Here is a 17,804-nt window from a genome sequence, read left to right as displayed (position 1 = left end):
TGGGCGCATTCCAGGGCCAGGAGTGGGATCACAGTGTCGTGGGTATCAGCATGTAAATCCATGGAATGGCTGGGGTGCGTTGCAAGGCAGAGTGTGAGTATGGAGGAGGGAACTGGAGGTTAGGATAAAGAAGTGCTTGCTATGGGGGCCAACAGCCTGAACTGGATTGTAGGGTAGTACAAATGAGGGAGAGGTCTAGTGTGCTCCAGGAGTGGGGGGGAGGGGGTTCATGCAAGAATGTGTACTCCTCTGGAGGGAGGGAGCCAGCAAGCATTCTGGGCCCCAGTCTGAGAATTCAGGATGGTGGCAGGAGTCAGTGCATTGAGGCATGGGCTTCTAGGTCAGAAGTGCAAAGAAGGATTTGTGGGGAGGTCTAGAGTGGAAATGTGTGTTCCCAGCACAGGAGTGAAAATCAACTCAAGGAATGTAGGGGCAAGTGTGGGCTGGGACTGAGAGCCCAAGCACTGAACTCTTCGTATATGGACTCCATTGTACCCAGTGGTGAATTCCAGCATTTGCCCAGTCACCATGTCCTCTTGGCTTGCAGGGAATTTGCTGCCTATTGCAAGTACAGATGCTAGGTCTGCCAAGGTAAAACTGAAGACATTCACTTACAGTACCATCGCTTTTTCTGTAAGTGCTGATAATACTATCATGACTAATGAACACCCCACCCTGAGACTCGGCTCAAAGGACTTTCACTATATAAGTAGGGCCCTACCACATTCAGGGTCCATTTTGGTCAATTTCACGGTCATAGGATTTTAAAAATAGTAAATTTCATGATTTCAGCCATTTAAATCTGAAATTTCATGGCATTGTAATTGTAGGGGTCCTGACCCAAAAAGGAGTTGTGTGTAGGTGTGTGTGTGGGGGGGTGTGGGGGGCAGGGAGGGGGTCACAAAGATATTGTAGGGGAGGGGGTTACAGTACTGCTACCATTACTTCTGCAATGCTGCAGGCGGTGGCATCGTCTTCCGAGCTGGGCAGCTGGAGAGCGGCGGCTGCTGGCCGGGATCCCAGCTCTGAAGGCAGCAGAGTAGAGGTAAGGAGGGCCTGGTATGGTATTGCCACCCTTACTTCTGCGCTGCTGCCTGCAGAGCTGGGTGCCCAGCCAACAGTCGCCGCTCCAGACACGCAGCTCTGAAGGCAGCACAGAAGTAAGGGTGGCAATACCGCAACCCCCCTCCAATAACCTTGTGACCCCCCTGCAACTCCCTTTTGGGCAGAACCCCCACTTTGAGAAACGCTGGGCTCCCCCCATGAAATCTGTATAGTATAGGGTAAAAGCACACGAAAGACCAGATTTCAGAGGGGGAGACCAGATTTTACGGTCTGTGACACGTTTTTCATGGCCGTGAATTTGGTAGGGCCCTATAGATAAGTGGTGGCTTGGATTATTTCAGAGAGAACTGGGTTCCAGCTCCGACCTGTGGCTGGCCTGCTGTCTGCACGTGACTTTCTATCCAGCTTGGCCTTCAGGGTATTCCAGTGTACGCAGTACATCCGCCATGCATCCTCACCCATGCATTCCCCAGAGCCGTGAGTATTGCTGGGTACAATGCAGAATCCTCCCTATCCTCACACTGCTCCTGACACAGTGTATAGCCAGGAAATGGGATTCAACCCTCTAGCAGTGACTAATCCATCCTTCCTCTTTTCTTTCCAATGGAAGGGACTGTTGTCACGAACTTCTGGGGCACGTACCGATGCTGGCCGACAGGACGTTCGCACAGTTCTCCCAGGTAATTAGGGCAGGTGGTTCCTTGCACTGAAAGCCCAGCAATGGGTCCTGATGCTCAGAAGCCATTCTAGGGAATGGTGTGAGAACTCAAATCTATTCCAATCCCAATTTCTCCCACCAGGGTTACTCAGGGATCTGTGTAGTTATGTTGGCTATAGGGGAGCCAGTTCACTTCCAATTTTTCCCAGCAGTATGGTTGGGAATGGCATGGGAATAGTAGCTGTGTGGGAGCTTACTCCTAGCATTGCCCTAGCAGGAGTTATTGTAGGGCATGCTATAGAATCACGGACTAGAGCTGGACAGAATATCGACCACAGCAAACAATTTATCCAATGGATTTAGGCCTACTCCCCCCCCAATTATCCACAAATCAAACTTTGCATTTTATGAACCTATTCATTCTTGGTAACTGTTCCTCAAAGACATGGTGTGACTGTATTTCAGTCCACAGGTTGTTTGTACCCTCTCTACTTCAGGCTGTGCTTTTTACTCTTTGTTCATTTCTGATGGGTAACTGGCCACCTAAATCATTAGTAGTAGTAATATTTTTATCACTATTGACTAGGAGCCCTAGTCATGGACCAGGACCCTGTTGTGCTAGTTGCTATGCCAACACAGAGCAAAAGAAGGGCTCTGCCCCAAAGAGGTTACAGTCTAAATATGACAACAGAGGGCTGTAGACAGCTGGGGGAGTACAAGGAAACAATGAGACAGTATTGGTCAGCATGATAGATTGTGTTCTCAGGGCACCAGTAGCCAAACTGTTTTCACGTTTTTGGTCAGCATCGTGGAAAAGGAAAGTTCTAAAGAGAGATTTCAAGGAAAATAATGAGGCAGCTTTACAGATGTTTATGGGGAGCTCTTCCCAAGCAGGAAGGTCAGCTTGGAAGAAAGCATGAAGGTCCTTGTTTGAAAATGTAACACATGGCTGACACAGCCTGACATTCGCTGATTGGAGGCGGAAGTTGACATCTTGATACTGAATGAGAGAGGATAGGGAGGTGGAGATAGGCCATCAAGGGCCTGGAATGTGAGGTGTGGTATCATTTCTGCTTACAAACTAAATGGACAAGACAGAGAGAAAGGAAGTATTATCCCTCTTTTACAGATGAGGGACAGAGGACCAAAAGATTAAGTGACTTGCCCAAGGAGTCTGTGGCAAACCAAGAAATAGAACCAGATCTCCTGAATCCCAGCCCGGTGATTTAACCACGAGATCATGCTTCTTCCCCCTGCACTCTCAGCCTCTGTAGCGTGAGGTGCTAGAGGAAATGATACCGAAGCAGCTGCTACAGGCCGAGCTCAGAATTAGTGTAGTGCCACCCTGCTGCTGGTTTCTGAGCTGCTGACTAGCGGGTGGTGTGAGAAGTCCATCAAATGAGTGACATCTGAGTAGGCCAGAAGCCAAAGCCATTAGCGAAACTGACTGGTTTGAAATGGCTCTGGGTGCAAACCATGTCTACTCTTTAACCCTCTTCCTTCTCTTCCTAGGATATTGGCCTGGCATCATTGGGAGCCACTGAGGAAGAGATTGAAAAACTTGCAACGGTAAGTTTTCCTTTACTCTGAAGGGAACCCTGTTCCCTTAGCAGAACTGGTGAGCTCCTTCTCCTCCTTGGGTATTAGTGGCTGGGATGATTCAGGAGGATGTGGTTTAGTTAGGAAATGGGACAGTTTCTCCTGAGTTACATATAGGTTCGGTAGAGGCCTTAAGATCAGTCACTAATGTCCTGTCTCCAGATGTCCTCATTGTCTCTCCCCTCATGTTCGCTCAGTCCAAACGGCAGATGTGTCACCGGGGAGCCTCTGTTGGCTTGTTTCCCACACGGCATGCTGCGTGACACCACTGGAGCATGTGAGTGGAGAACACAGAGTTCTGGTTCCCCTCTTAGGTGGCCTTCTCCAGAGCGTCACCTACCACCCATGAAACATGCAGGGCCTAGTCATGGGGCTCTGCAGCGTCTGTGAACACAGTCTACCTCACTCACAGTGATAGAGGTCAATTACAAAAGGCCAAGGTTGAGCAGAGCTCACCCGGCCACACATTAAGTTTCATGGACAATGGCACTCACGGTTCTGTATCAACTGGCATCATGCTGTCAAAGATGTGGGATTTACTGTATAGCATCGAAAGAAATCTCCGGAGCTGGGTTACGTTATATCCCTTTCCTTTGAGTCTGCCTAACCAAGTTCAGCTTCAAGGCCCATTCACAAAGGTATTTTGTTGATGCTGAATGCTCAGTGATATAACCAGATTATTTAGTACATTATCCAGAGAGATGCGTGAACCACATCGGAACTAGCTGGCCTTAAGCACCTGTAACACAAGCAACTGCTTGGCGCCCCATACTATTGGGGACCCCAATAAGACCATTAACTCGCTGTCTGTCTCACTCCCTCCAGCAGTGAAACCAAACAGGGTGGCACCATGCCCCTCGGATCTTCCAAAGGGGGAGGGAGGGAACAGGCAGCTCATGACCAGCTATGAAGGCGTGATTTATTCTTGAGAAGGTCTCAATTAGTCAACACAAGTCAGACATGACAGTGATGGGCACAGTGTAGGCAGACAGGCTAGAGAGATGCAAGGTGTTCCAAAGCGTATGAGTTATCTGATTGGGGTTTGTGGCCGGTGACCTCTCTGGTTCCTTCCAAACCCATCTAACAGCCCCAGGAAGGCTGTTCTCTGATCTGAACTGTCTGCGGGGCGGTGAAAGGAAAATAAAGAGGAGGGGGAGGAGGAGTGACTCCTTGCTTGTTTTTCTCTTGCCTTCGCAGCTCTATTGGTTTACAGTGGAGTTTGGGCTCTGCAAACAGAATGGAATAATCAAAGCTTATGGAGCTGGGCTCCTATCCTCCTACGGGGAGCTAATAGTAAGTCTCAACCTACCTTGTCCTTCTCTTCTCAGACACGTTGCAGAAAAGGGCCCCTTTTCCCTCTGCATACCTCCAGTTTCTTTAGCTAATCTACTTTCCGCATTTCTCTCTCTCTCTCTCTCTCTCATGTACACAAACTTCCTTCCCCTCCTTTAAGTATTGGCTTTTGTTCGTGCTTTCCTCAGCACTCCTTGTCGGAGGAGCCGGAGGTCCGGAACTTTGACCCAGATGCTGCTGCTGTGCAGCCTTATCAGGATCAGAACTACCAGCCAGTGTATTTTGTATCCGAAAGCTTCAGTGATGCCAAAGACAAACTCAGGTAGGCTCCAGAATGGAAATGCTACCAGGGCAACTAAGTACACACAGGTTTCAGAGGAACAGCCGTGTTAGTCTGTATTCGCAAAAAGAAAAGGAGGACTTGTGGCACCTTAGAGACTAACCAATTTATTTGAGCATGAGCTTTCGTGAGCTGAAGTGAGCTGTAGCTCACGAAAGCTCATGCTCAAATAAATTGGTTAGTCTCTAAGGTGCCACAAGTACTCCTTTTCTTTTTAAGTACACACAGTTAATTATATCATGGCCTGATTTCCTCCTTGCATCATTCATAACAATACTTGGTACTTTAGCTGAAAGTCCCCATTTATGACCTCAAAGCACGTTAGAAACCATAATTAATTAGGCCTCACAAGGCCCTACAGGCAGGTAAGTATATTAGCCTCAGTTTTAGGTAGGGAAACTAAGGCACAATGAGGTTAAAGCAATTCTGCAAAGCTCACGCAGCAGGGCTAAGACCAAATCCCAGGAATTCTCACTCCCAGACCTCTGCTCAAAGCACTAGGCCACAGCGCCCACCTGTCCAACCCTTAATCGTTCACAGGCATTAGACCTGTCAATTGCAGTGAGATGATGGAGGGCGGACTGAATGAGCTAAAGGAATGCATACTTCTATCTCTACTACCTGACTCCTATCAGAAGGGTCACAGAGTGACCAGCTCCACACTAAGTGGTGATATGGCACATCTGCCAGCCATGCTGTTATTGCAGCGTATGGCAGAGACCAGACTCATGGCTGGTTGGGGATCCCAACGTCTGTGGCCCAGTTTTCCCCGGGATCTTCAGGCTTATGTGCCCTATTCCTACCACACTGTTGGCCGGTAGCTCTAACATACAACTGTGTGAGTAGTGAGCACCCATGATGGGCAGGAGAATCTGGCTGCAATTTAGAAGGTGCTGCAGGACTGTATTCCTTCCTCTGTAGGGGGCCGCTCTGAATAGTCTATTGGACCATGCAAAAAACTGAGTGTAAGTGTGTTCTCCTGGGCACAATCATTTTTCTATTTAGTGTCGGGGGAAATGTATATTTCCTTTAGCCATTAGCAAAGAAAAGGTGGGTTTTTTTAATATTACACAATGTAAAGGCCCAGGACATCTTGAAGGTGGAATGCTTCATTTTAAATAATGTGCTAAGAACCTGCCATTTTTAAGCCAGAATCTTTAGGGAACCCCTGAATATGTTAAAATATTCTAGCATCACTTCCAGGCCTTCAGGACTCAGTAACCAAGATTTAAGCGCTCTCAGCTGCCTTCTTTAAGAAATGAGGTTTCTTTTCTTACTGCCAGATAACGAATTATCCATCTGCAGTTTTGAGAAACCCACATGTGTGGATAGAGGATTGCTTAGAATGTCTCTCACTGGTGGAAGATACCCTAAGGCCTGATCCTACTGAAAGGCCATTGAGGTATTACACAAGAGTTGAACATGAGGTTACTTCACTAGTATTATTATTACCCTAGCATCTAGGAGCCTCACTTGTGATGCTCAGGGATCACTCAGGCTCAGGTCCACAAAGGTTTTTAGGAGCCTAAGCGTCAGGTCTGCAAGAGATCTGCTTTATTCTCTGCAGGTTCCAACTAGCCTTGCATAACAAGAGCTTCACAGTGCCCTGTCCATACTGTCTGGGAAGCTCAGCCCCTGAAATGCACTCCACAACATCACACCAGTTATGGAGTAGGACCCCATTATGGTAGATGCTGAACAAAAAGATTTTACAATCTGGCAGCTATTTAGTTATCCATGAAGCTACCTACCGAGGGGATGTTGTGTTTCTATGCACCAAGAGAAGCAAGATCTCCAAGAAGTTCTGAGATATGGATCCTCAAAGGGCCCACATTTCTAATTATTAATATTTTCCCCCAGGATTCTCCCTATCCCAATTTGCAGCAGACCACTGCAGTTCCAATAAGACCACCATTGTCAGTAATGTTAACTCCTTCAGTGCCCTGTCAGAGCTTCTTTTTATCTCTTGAGCCACCCTTCAAAGAGCTATTAATTCTAGTCCGAGTAACAATGAAAAACGGTGATCAATAGAGGCATAGTTAGGAGAGAGAGGAAGGTAATACATCTAGCCAGAAAACAAGAACCCCATTTAATGAAAATTTTCGACATATAGTTGCATTCCTCATTGGAACAAAACTAGAACTTTTTTGGGAAAAAATATTTTTGTGGAAATAAACCAAGGGAGACCGACTGACCCGTCCATGTGAGTGTAGCCAATAGCCTAGTGATTAAGGCAGTCCCTGTTCTGAGTCAGGCAGACATTTCTTGTTGGAAAATGCGGATTTGTTGAAAATTTTTCAACCAGGTCGAGAAGATAGTACATTTCCCTAAATTAACTGCAAGTGAATGGCATTTTAAAGACCACAAGAGGGTGCCAGAACCTAAGGAAAGATAAATGTTACTTGATACTATAAAGCCTATCAGTAAAAGATGCAGGTGAACCAGGTATTACAGATCTCAGTCAAATATTGGCAGCAAGGTGAAATGTGCAAGATATTGTTTAACACTATTGGTTATTCTAGTTCTCTTATGCTTTGGGTGCTCATCATCCCACTCAGTCAGTCCCCTGTCCACCTCTATCCACATGAACTTGCTGTTACCTGTTTACTAGTGTCAATTACTGCCATCAGCAATAATGACTCATGTAACTGGGCCTCATCAAAAATACTCTCTTTAGTAGAACAAACTTGTTCCCCAATCACTGTAAGCTTTTTTCGGTTTTTCAAACATGGATGTCTAATGTCAGGATCCTAAGTCCATATTTATTCAGTAGTGGAAAATCATGTCACTTATTTAGGTGCCTAAATATTGGCATAGGAACCTAACCTCAGACACCCAATTCTGACAATCTTGGCCTTTGTTTGTTAACTTATCCTGTGATCTTTATTAGGTCTTTGTCCCACATTTTGGGTTTTAGAAGGTTGACAGCTATGGACCTGATTTCTGAGAGGTGCTGAGCATTTACACCTACAACTGAAGTCAATGGGTTAATGTGGAGTCAGGTGCAGGGTTACTAATTGAGAGTGAAGTACTGATTTGAGTCAGGACGCTGTACAGAGAAGCTGTGCAAACTTCCCCTTCATGCGCAGAGCTCTGACAACAAAACCTCTCTTTCCCCATGGTCCACTCTTGGTTCCCAGATCTCCAGATGTACCTCTCTCCTGCAACACTCGCTGCCATTCCATTCCTGAGCAGACTATAAACTATGGGCAAGACTTTCAAAAGTACCTACGGAGCCTAAGCCCCAATTAAAATCAATGGGACTTTGGTTCCGAAGTCACTAAGGTGCTTTTCAAAATTTTACTTAAGGCTTCTCTACATGAGATGTCAGCCTGGTCTAATTATACAGCTATAGCTAAATCACTATAGTTATACAGGTATATCTTGTCATGAGGACATTCTTATTGCAGAATAAGTATGGTTTTTTTTTCTGATTTAGTTTAAACTGCTTCCAAAGTGACCTAAGATAGACTAGAAAAAGACCCTCTTATTCTGGAATAAGAGTGTCCACACAAGGAGTTATGCTGGTACATGGAGAAGCAGTTTCTATTCACATGCTGCCTTCTACCAGCATAAACTTCCCCATGAACACAAACGCTCAGTCTCCAAACACCCTAACACCTCAAAAGTATTTAAACATCTAATTCCCATTAAAATAATTGGTTAGATACCTTTTGAGGTTGTGGATGTTAGTCACTTTGCCCTATGCCAAAATGGATGGTGCTTTGTCATCTACACCAACATCCTCCCAGACGAAATTCACTTTCACGTTTGACTTAAGGCAACATTTTAACCTTGTTTTCAGAGTTATCTTAGCCCAATGAAATGTGCAGGAACAAATTATCCCAGGAGTGACTCCAATACATGGAAATACACTAGGGATATACCGAGACTACATCGCTGCCACGGTCATTGGGGATAACCTTGATGTTGGGACAAGCGCAGATTTTTTTTTTTTGAAGTTGTCAAAAGTTAAAATGGAAAGTGATTGAAAGCAGAGAGACCGTTTCGAAGATATTTCATGGCAGCATATGCTCCGCCCCCCATTGTTTTCAACCCACTCACAGCCACTTTCTACTCATTACATTGGCTTCTACCCTCTCCCTACAGAAGCTATGCGGCACGCATCAAGCGACCCTTCTCGGTGAAATACGATCCGTACACCCACAGCATTGAGCTCCTGGACAACTCGCAGAAGATTCACCACTCTCTGGAGAATGTGCGAGACGAGCTTCACTCCTTAATTGATGCACTGAATGTAATCAGTTAATACGAAAACTGTGTTCCTTCCCTCCCTTCTGCCACTGGGTGCTTCCTCCTTCCACCATCACAGAGATGGCTGCTGCTCCGGCACTTTGCCACTGTGCTTTCAGCCAGGCCCTGGGCAATAGCTTCAGCCCATTCTCTCTTAGGGTTTGTACTGCTGCCCACCACCATTTTATCTCCACAGTCATTTAAAGAGGAATGGTTGTATTTTGAGATGATCCAGTTTGAATGGAAGATGGAAGGGTTAAGGGCCTGATCCAAAGCCTACTGAAGTCACTGGGAGTCTTCTTATTGCCTACAATGGGCTTTGGGTCAGTCCCCAATACAGTGTCACACTACAGTCATTATACATGAGCTGTGGGTCAGACTCAAGTGCAATTAATGGAATTAAGAGCACAAGAAGTCAGGAGACCATTACAAATGTTGGACATAAGGGATTTTTCATTTAAGATCCCACAGGAAACATGTTCATTTAATTAAAAAAAAAATCCCAACAGCAGCTTCATGAAGAAGCAGCTGCCCTGTATTCAATCCCCTGGGAGGGCAAAAAGGCTTCTAAGTGAATCCTACCAGCTCCAGGTCCTAGTTTGAGCTGAACTCCTAACCCAAATTAATCTTCTAAAACTGGGCTGGGCTCTCTGGGCTGGAGTAAACTCCAACAGCTAAAACAAGCTCCTGAGCTAAACAAAACTTCCAGGCTGGAACAAGCATCTGAGCCACACCAAACTTCCAAGTTGGGATGAGCTTGTGAGTGCTTCAGCCTCCCGCGTGGAAGTGAACTCCTGAGCTATATTAACCACAACCATCACCCCAGAACTGGAGCAGCCTTCTGACTAGACTGAATTCCTCATGTGGAGTGACCTTCCTGGGCCCTGTAGCCAGTTTTATAGACCCTTAGCCCCCACCCCAATGGAGTCTGGCCAATCGGCCCCCTCCATCTTACCCAAAATGGAGTCTGACAGCTAGCAGCAAACAGCCTTTTCTAGCTCCAAGGAAAACTCCACCAACATGTTAGCCCAAGCTATAAATACCTAAACTGTATTTTCCCTAGGATAAAGATAATTAGAAGGAGGGCAGAAGAAACCAACTCTACAGTTGAGCTCTGTTTTCCTACCTCCCACTGGGACTTATTAAGGAGTTTTAATGCAAACACCACACATCGCTCATTTAACCCATTCTCAGACTTACTCGGGGGGGGGGCCCTCCGGGCTCTGCCTGCTCAGTCACAGAGCGATAATAACTCAAAAGGGTACGCTAGCCTGCATTCTGCCATCCTACCAGTGAGGGCGCTCATTCCAAAAGGGAGGATTTTAATTATTTTACATTGCTCAAATACAAGAAACAACTAAATATATATAGTTACCGTAGCTCCATTGTCCCATTTCTCTCCTCTCCCAGCACGCAAGCAGGCTGAGTAAAGGGAACATCGAGTGGTCAAAGGTGCTTTAGCAGGAGTGTCTGACGCTTTGATTCAGCAAAGCAATTAAGAACAAGCTTAACGTTAAGCACATAGGTAATCCCACCAGTGGTAATCTTTGTATTGACTTCAGTTGTGTTGGATCACACCCATCATGAGATTGCTCAGGTGCTTAAAGTGAAGCATGTTCCTAAATGCTCTGTGGGGTCAGGTCTGAAAACTACAGTGCCATTTCCCCAGGCCTCATGACATGTGGAGGCAGTTTATATAAGAATGACCTGGAGAATGAACGAGCAACTGGTCACTGTTTTAACTCTCCTTTAAATGAAGCATGCTGGGAGGAGTCGTCCTGGGGCAGGGAGGAGGAGGAAGATTCATCTGATTCAGCCTTTAGTTTATTCACTGATATTTGTGTATACTAATGCCTCAATGAATGGTTCTCTCACTGTCGTTGCTGCTGCTGTGGATGGATCTGTCTGTCTGTGTAAAGAAAAACAATTTATTTTTCAGTTCAGAGTCATGCTGCTGCTCACATATTAATAATAAAGATTATATTTCTGGTCTAGCATCCTGGGTTTGGTTTCTGTGTCTTCTCATCTCCAAACCCAGACGTGGCCCCATGTCTGCCGGCAGGACGCAAACACAACGGGGATCTGTTAAGGCAAAAGGTCTCCAACTTGTCCCTTATACAGAACATTGACTTAGCAATCCATTGTGTCCGAGGGAACAGGCTTATTTGTTGCCTTCACAAAGTGGTATTAATTGCACAGTTACTCGTGTAGCATTAGTGGAGATGTCTTTTTTTCTTACTTGTAACACCAAACAGAAGTTTGCTTCGGCCTTGCCTTCACTATCCTTTCCCCCTTCTTAAATGCCCCACGATTATTACCACAAGTTCAGTTCCAGTGGCGTCAGTAATGGTAGGAGTGGTAGCCTAGCCAATGTGTCTTTTTGTCCATCTCCAGGGGTTGAACCACATGGGGTACGTCTACGCAGCCAATGGCAGCAAGTCTCCCAATCCGGTCAACAGACTTGGGCTTGTGCTCCTGCTCTAAAAAATAGCTGGATAGACAGACGGCATTTTGAAGTTGCGGCTTACCCCGGAGCGCAGGCTCTGCAGCCCACCCCGCTTCCAGAGCTAGCCCGAGCCACAACTTCAAAATGCCGTCTGCCCGGCTACTTTTAGAACATTAGCACGAGCCCAGGTCAGGTTTGTGAGTCAATTACTGCCTCCGCACGAATGGGGTTGGTCTTCTGGCTCAAACGTTGGTGGCTTCCTACTTTTAGATCCAGAAGCCCAGGGTTCAGCCGTTGCAGCTGACTTCGGGATCATCGAGGGATGACCATGAACAGCCGAGGGATGTCATTCCAAGTGCACTTGTATAGGAACCGACACGTTATCAACTGGGGGACACACAGTGATTTTGATGGGAATAAAAAATGCACCTGCTGTTGACACTCTCTCTGTCTAGACCTGCTCTGAGCAGAGATACAGGCAAGCCGGTGGCTAACACAGCAGCAGCTGTCTACAGCACCGGGTACATGAGTGCACTCACCAGAGGAGCCACAAGTAAAAGTGGGAAATTATATAGAGAGAAAAGTGGCATGTATCTCGCTGAATCAGTTTGTTGAGTACGACAAACTTTGGATCAGGCCCAAATCACTGCACAGATCAGTGCAATGACATGGTTCGAGTTTTTATTCAAGAGGATTTTGTCCTGAAAATATCTAAAGTATTTCCTAGGAAATACTTTGTTTTTAGCAAACAAAAAATGGTCCAAGTACTTTTTTTTTTTTAATAATGGCATGTTTTTATTCTTCAGTGACATCTTTAAAAAAATAAATAAATTGTGACAGCTGGCTTTGCTGCTCCACAATGGCAATCGGTGACCTGAAGCACTGCCGAGTGTGTGTCACGCTGCTGGTGTGGGTATTCACATAAGCACGTGTGGACTGATTGGGATAAAAAAAGAACTGACCTGAACCATCACCCAAAATTCTAACCAAGCTCAATTTTTTTTTTTGGAGAGGCTAAAAAAATGTTCTGGACTTTTCTTTATGAGGTTTCAATAGTCCAGCTCCTTTGCAGCTGGGTATTATTATGTTTGGGACTGCGCGCAAACGTCCGACAGAAAAGCTGGTCTGCAGCTATTTCTGGCTTGGCCAAAAGCAGAAAGTATCAAATATCTCATGAAAATGCCTGATTGAGAGATTTTCAGCCCCATTTTGCTGACTAACTAGGTTTAGAGAGATCACATAAGGATTCATAGTTAAAATATATAAGGACACTGACTACAGAACAGAAGTCATGCTGAGCTAGCATTGCTGAGTTCTCAACATACAACTGCCATTACAAACTAAGCAAACACATGACAATCATTATACAGCTTGTTTTGTAGACTTAGATTAATAAAATGAGCTTTGGGGGCCGAATGTTCCAACCTGCACACCCTTTATATATTTGTATCTATGCCTTGCATAGATACGAATTGGGATCTGTGCATGACCATGTCAATACGTGCACACAAATCCTGGCTTGCATATACTCGCTGGGTACTGTACATGCACAAGTCATGTTTGTGCTCTACTGTGAATGGAGGAGTTTTGCTTTCAAAACCTAACTAGAGATGGACCCATCTCCCCCCACCAGCCAAAAAAACCAAACCCTGCCACTGAACAACCTAGAATTTTGAAGAGCTTGGATTCAGATCTAAATTTCCAGTGTCAAACAAACCCTGGATCCAATTCATCTGAGAGTGTTGGTTCATCCAACCCTAACACAACCTCCAAACCTTTAGAGGTTTGCCCCGCATTGACAAAGAGAGAGATGTGTACATACATTGCTATATAACACACTAGATTCAGCCAGAGGGATGCTGGAAGTGCTAATTAGGAGTGAAACACAGGTGCTTTTTGAGATGTAAGTCAAAGGGATGGCAGATTGGTGACTCAGAGTTAAGCAGGAACCATCTTAATTGACCTTGTTGGAGAAACAATGACGTAAGATCCATTTTTATCCTTGCTGTTAAACGCTCTTATCCTTTTATTATTTACGATGATTTACTATGTCTACATGCTTGGTAACTGAGCAATGAAATGATTTCAAAAATATTCTTATGGCCTGGGGAGTATTAGATATCCTCTTCTGATGATCTGATGTAACAAACAATAACCCGAGAGAGAGAAAAATAGTGAGAAAGGCGAGTTGTTCATTCTTATTCCACTGAGGTCAGCCCTAAATAACTCTTCTGCCTCCCTTTGGGGGCACAGACAAGATAACAAGGACAACAATGTCAGAGCAAAGTACCGGGCCCCTCGATTTATAGCTAAGGCCAAACCACTAACGAACAGATTGGAGCTTTCTTTCTAAACATTGATAAGAACTGAGAGGAGGCAACTTTGAACTAATGGGAGCAGATCCTCAGCTGGAGTAAGTTGGGAGAGCCCCCACTGGTAGTGATATCCCAATGCCTCCAGTCACTTCCACATCACAGTGCAAGCAAGAGGGAGTCTGAAGCACCAGATGCAGGCTGCACAGCTGACAGCCCCTGTGAGAGGGACAGCTGAGAACCAGCTCTCCACTAATCATCTCCCCTAAGAACCTAGAGATTCATGTACCTGTCTCCAACCAAACCACTCTCCAGCCTACCACTGGCTTAGTTTCTGTGGACCCTGTAATTCTAAGGGTGGCTTATCAGTGGGATTTACACCTCGTTGTCTAGGTACCTAATAAGCCAGTAGTCAAAATCTACCTACCAGTTACTGCTGTGCCTCTAAGCCTTAAGTACTCAAAACAATCCACTTATCCAGTGATTATTGTTGGCATCTAACCCCAAGGGATTTGATAGATTTCCAGAATAATTGGGAATGTCTTAAAGACCCAGGTCTCTCTCTGTGTGTATACACACCAGAGAATTAACTCTTGTGTAACCTAATGATGCTTCACAGGGCTGGGGCTATTCAAGAGTTAAGTGTAATTGATGATACAGAAAGTTATGGATAAAATAAACTACTTCCAGGCACAAGCCTCAAAACAGCAGCCACCCCTTCCTATGTCTCAGTTTCCCCATAGGTAAAATGGGGATAAATAATGTCCCTGACCCTTTTTTATAACATGCTTTGAGATCTGCTGATGAAAAATGATCAGAACTAGGTTTTATTAAGAAATCCTGTTGGCACAATGGCCTTCAAGTCATACTGACTTATTTTCAATAAGAAATACTAAATTTGATGTTAAGCTTAACTTAAACTACAAACCTCCTAAATGATCCAGTCTTCCATCACGAACAACACAATCTTCTTCACTTTATTGCTTTAGAAAGAAGCACATGTTGAGAAGCTTAACCAAAGAGGGAAGTGTGGATAGAAAGCAGAATAATCGGAGCACCCAGGGATGTAAAAAGGGATGAAGGAATTGGGCCAATTGTTTCCTCCCTGCTACAATGTCACCGCTGGATGAAGGAATTGTAGTAAGAGCTGGAGTCAAGAAGCCATGTGTTGTGTATAGCAACAACTTTATTAAGCCTTCTGCCTTATGAACAATGCTATGTATTCTTAGGTACCAGTATATGGTACTCCTTATATTTATTAGCTACCGATCCATATATACAGATATATCTCCTTTCTCTAGCAATCTTGTAACAGATCAGATCTGATGGTAGAGTCTTATAAAAAACCCAGGGGAAAAGTCTAGTTCACTGTTCTGGGTTTTGAATCAGGCGCTCCATTTTATACTATTACACCATTCCTCTGGATGGCACCCTACGAACAAAGAACAAGACAAAGTTCCCTACCCAGAAGAGCTTGGAAAGTTGTGAAATCCAGTCTGGTAGCAACATTGCTCCTTTGGCCTCATAGCTGGAGGGAAGATCAGGTCAGCCCATAAGAGGTGTGCCCAGCTGACAGCCTGGATTAGTTTCTAGAAACCAACTGGATTTCTTTTATCCCAGAGAAGAGTGGAGTCAAGTCCTTGTTAGCTTGCACAATGTCCCTTTGGATGCAATGATATCTCTCATTGTACGGCTCCAGATAAGCCTTTCTTGCTCACCACCACTGCTCTCCAGCTCTGGGCCTCCATCTCTCCTACACAGGCGGAGATTCCCTGCCACACCTGCAGGTTGAAGCTACATCCCTCGTCTGATACCATGGGTTTTAATTCCTGGATTTAAATCCCCTTCTTGCTGCCAACTCACCCAGCATTTCCACTGCAGATCCTGCATGTCCTTGATCACTTTATTTGAGCATGAGCTTTCGTGAGCTACAGCTCACTTCATCAGATGTATACCGTGGAAACTGCAGCAGACTTTATATACACACAGAGAATATGAAACAATACCTCCTCCCACCCCACTGTCCTGCTGGTAATAGCTTATCTAAGGTGATCAACAGGTGGGCCATTTCCAGCACAAATCCAGGTTTTCTCACCCTCCACCCCCCCACACAAATTCACTCTCCTGCTGGTGCTAGCCCATCCAAAGTGACAACTCTTTACATAATCATAATAGAGACTGGGAGTGGCTAAGTCATTATGCAAGGTAGCCTGTTTCCTCTTGTTTTTTCCTCCCCCCCCCCCCCCAGATGTTCTGGTTTAACTTGGATTTAAACTTGGAGAGTGGTCAGTTTAGATGAGCTATTACCAGCAGGAGAGTGAGTTTGTGTGTGTATGGGGGTGGGGGGGATGTGAGAAAACCTGGATCTATGCAGGAAATAGCCCGACTTGATTATGTAAAGAGTTGTCACTTTGGATGGGCTAGCACCAGCAGGAGAGTGAATTTGTGTGGGGGGGTGGAGGGTGAGAAAACCTGGATTTGTGCTGGAAATGGCCCACCTGTTGATCACTTTAGATAAGCTATTACCAGCAGGACAGTGGGGTGGGAGGAGGTATTGTTTCATATTCTCTGTGTGTATATAAAGTCTGCTGCAGTTTCCACGGTATACATCTGATGAAGTGAGCTGTAGCTCATGAAAGCTCTTGCTCAAATAAATTGGTTAGTCTCTAAGGTGCCACAAGTACTCCTTTTCTTTTTGCGAATACAGACTAACACGGCTGTTCCTCTGAAACTTGATCACTTTGTTATTGTGTGTAATGCAGTAGCACACTGTGGCTCCATTGTACAATGTGCTGAGGATTTAATATGAGCAATAGGGAGTTAATCAAAGGCATAGTGAGAAACAGTCCAGGAGTCTAATGGAGGGGAGAGGTGAAACAACGTCCCCTCTCTGTTGTGTGACCTTGGGAACAGACCCCATGTCTCCTGACTCCTAGTCCAGTGCCCTAGACTCTAGACTACATTACATCTTCATCTCCTCTTTTGATTATGCTGAGCACCAGGATTTAGTACGAGGGAACAGCACATGCAGAATGACACAGAATATGGGTGCTGGGTGGCATTGTGAATTGATGGACTGGCTTTTTACTGTTGGGCTCCCGGAAGCTCTGTTTTCCCACCACAGATACAAAGCAGCTGCCACTGACAGCAAGGGGATTTACTTGCATACTGCAGCTAGAGAAACAGACCCCTGGCTTCAGATCCAGATTAGATCGCCGTTATGAGTTGCCTTGTTATGTCCTTTGCTAAGTGGACAGCATAAAAGCTGCTATACAACACTTCAGATCTTTATGAACATTTTGAGAGGCCCTATTGCTGCTGGATCAGGAAGATGATGCATTTGCAGAAAGGTATGGGGAAAGTTCAAAGAGTGCTCACATGCATTATGCCTAGCTCAGCTACTATTGGTTTAATATGCAATGAATTCGCCCACAATTGAAAGAAAGAAGATGATGACAACAACAGGTGATCCGTAGAGGGAATGAGTCCATAGTCTCTGCCCCATTTCCAATAAGAAAGGTGTCCATATAACAAAAACCATAATCTCAGCTGACAGAGCAACTGACTAATCAGCCTGCCAAGGACTGAACTTCTGTACCTGTTTGATGGAGAAAGGGCTTCAGTTTTTACTGCTGATCCATATCCTTTCACAAGCACTTAAATCCAGACTGAGAGCAGATGGGTAACAGCTGGACATAGTTAAAAGCAGCGTGGTAAGATCAGGCTGGTGAGAGAGCTGACAGTGGCACGAGGACAGGGCAGCCCTAGCAGTGAACAGTGAACACAATACAAGTGAGGCAGCTAAAGCTCTGGGTGTGACTGGTGGTACCAATTGGT

At 45.3% G+C, this 17,804-nt stretch overlaps 1 protein-coding gene across 1 annotated transcript in view; it reads left to right on the top strand.

Moving 5' to 3' along the window:
• TH (tyrosine hydroxylase) overlaps window positions 1–11,206 on the top strand; it is a 32,391-nt gene extending 21,185 nt beyond the window's left edge. The window contains exons 8-13 of the mRNA XM_048855154.2: window positions 1,407–1,542; window positions 1,676–1,745; window positions 3,236–3,292; window positions 4,520–4,615; window positions 4,804–4,937; window positions 9,066–11,206. Coding sequence (XP_048711111.1) covers window positions 1,407–1,542; window positions 1,676–1,745; window positions 3,236–3,292; window positions 4,520–4,615; window positions 4,804–4,937; window positions 9,066–9,225 — 653 coding nt within the window. The 3' untranslated portion in view covers window positions 9,226–11,206. The remainder of the gene's footprint in view (window positions 1–1,406; window positions 1,543–1,675; window positions 1,746–3,235; window positions 3,293–4,519; window positions 4,616–4,803; window positions 4,938–9,065) is intronic.
• Window positions 11,207–17,804: the final 6,598 nt, after the last annotated feature.

This window comes from Caretta caretta, chromosome 6 (genome assembly GCF_965140235.1).
Source record: "Caretta caretta isolate rCarCar2 chromosome 6, rCarCar1.hap1, whole genome shotgun sequence".
Taxonomy (NCBI): domain Eukaryota; kingdom Metazoa; phylum Chordata; order Testudines; family Cheloniidae; genus Caretta; species Caretta caretta.
The sequence above is the reverse complement of the archived record's forward strand: the minus strand, read 5'-3'. Positions and strand labels throughout refer to the sequence as shown.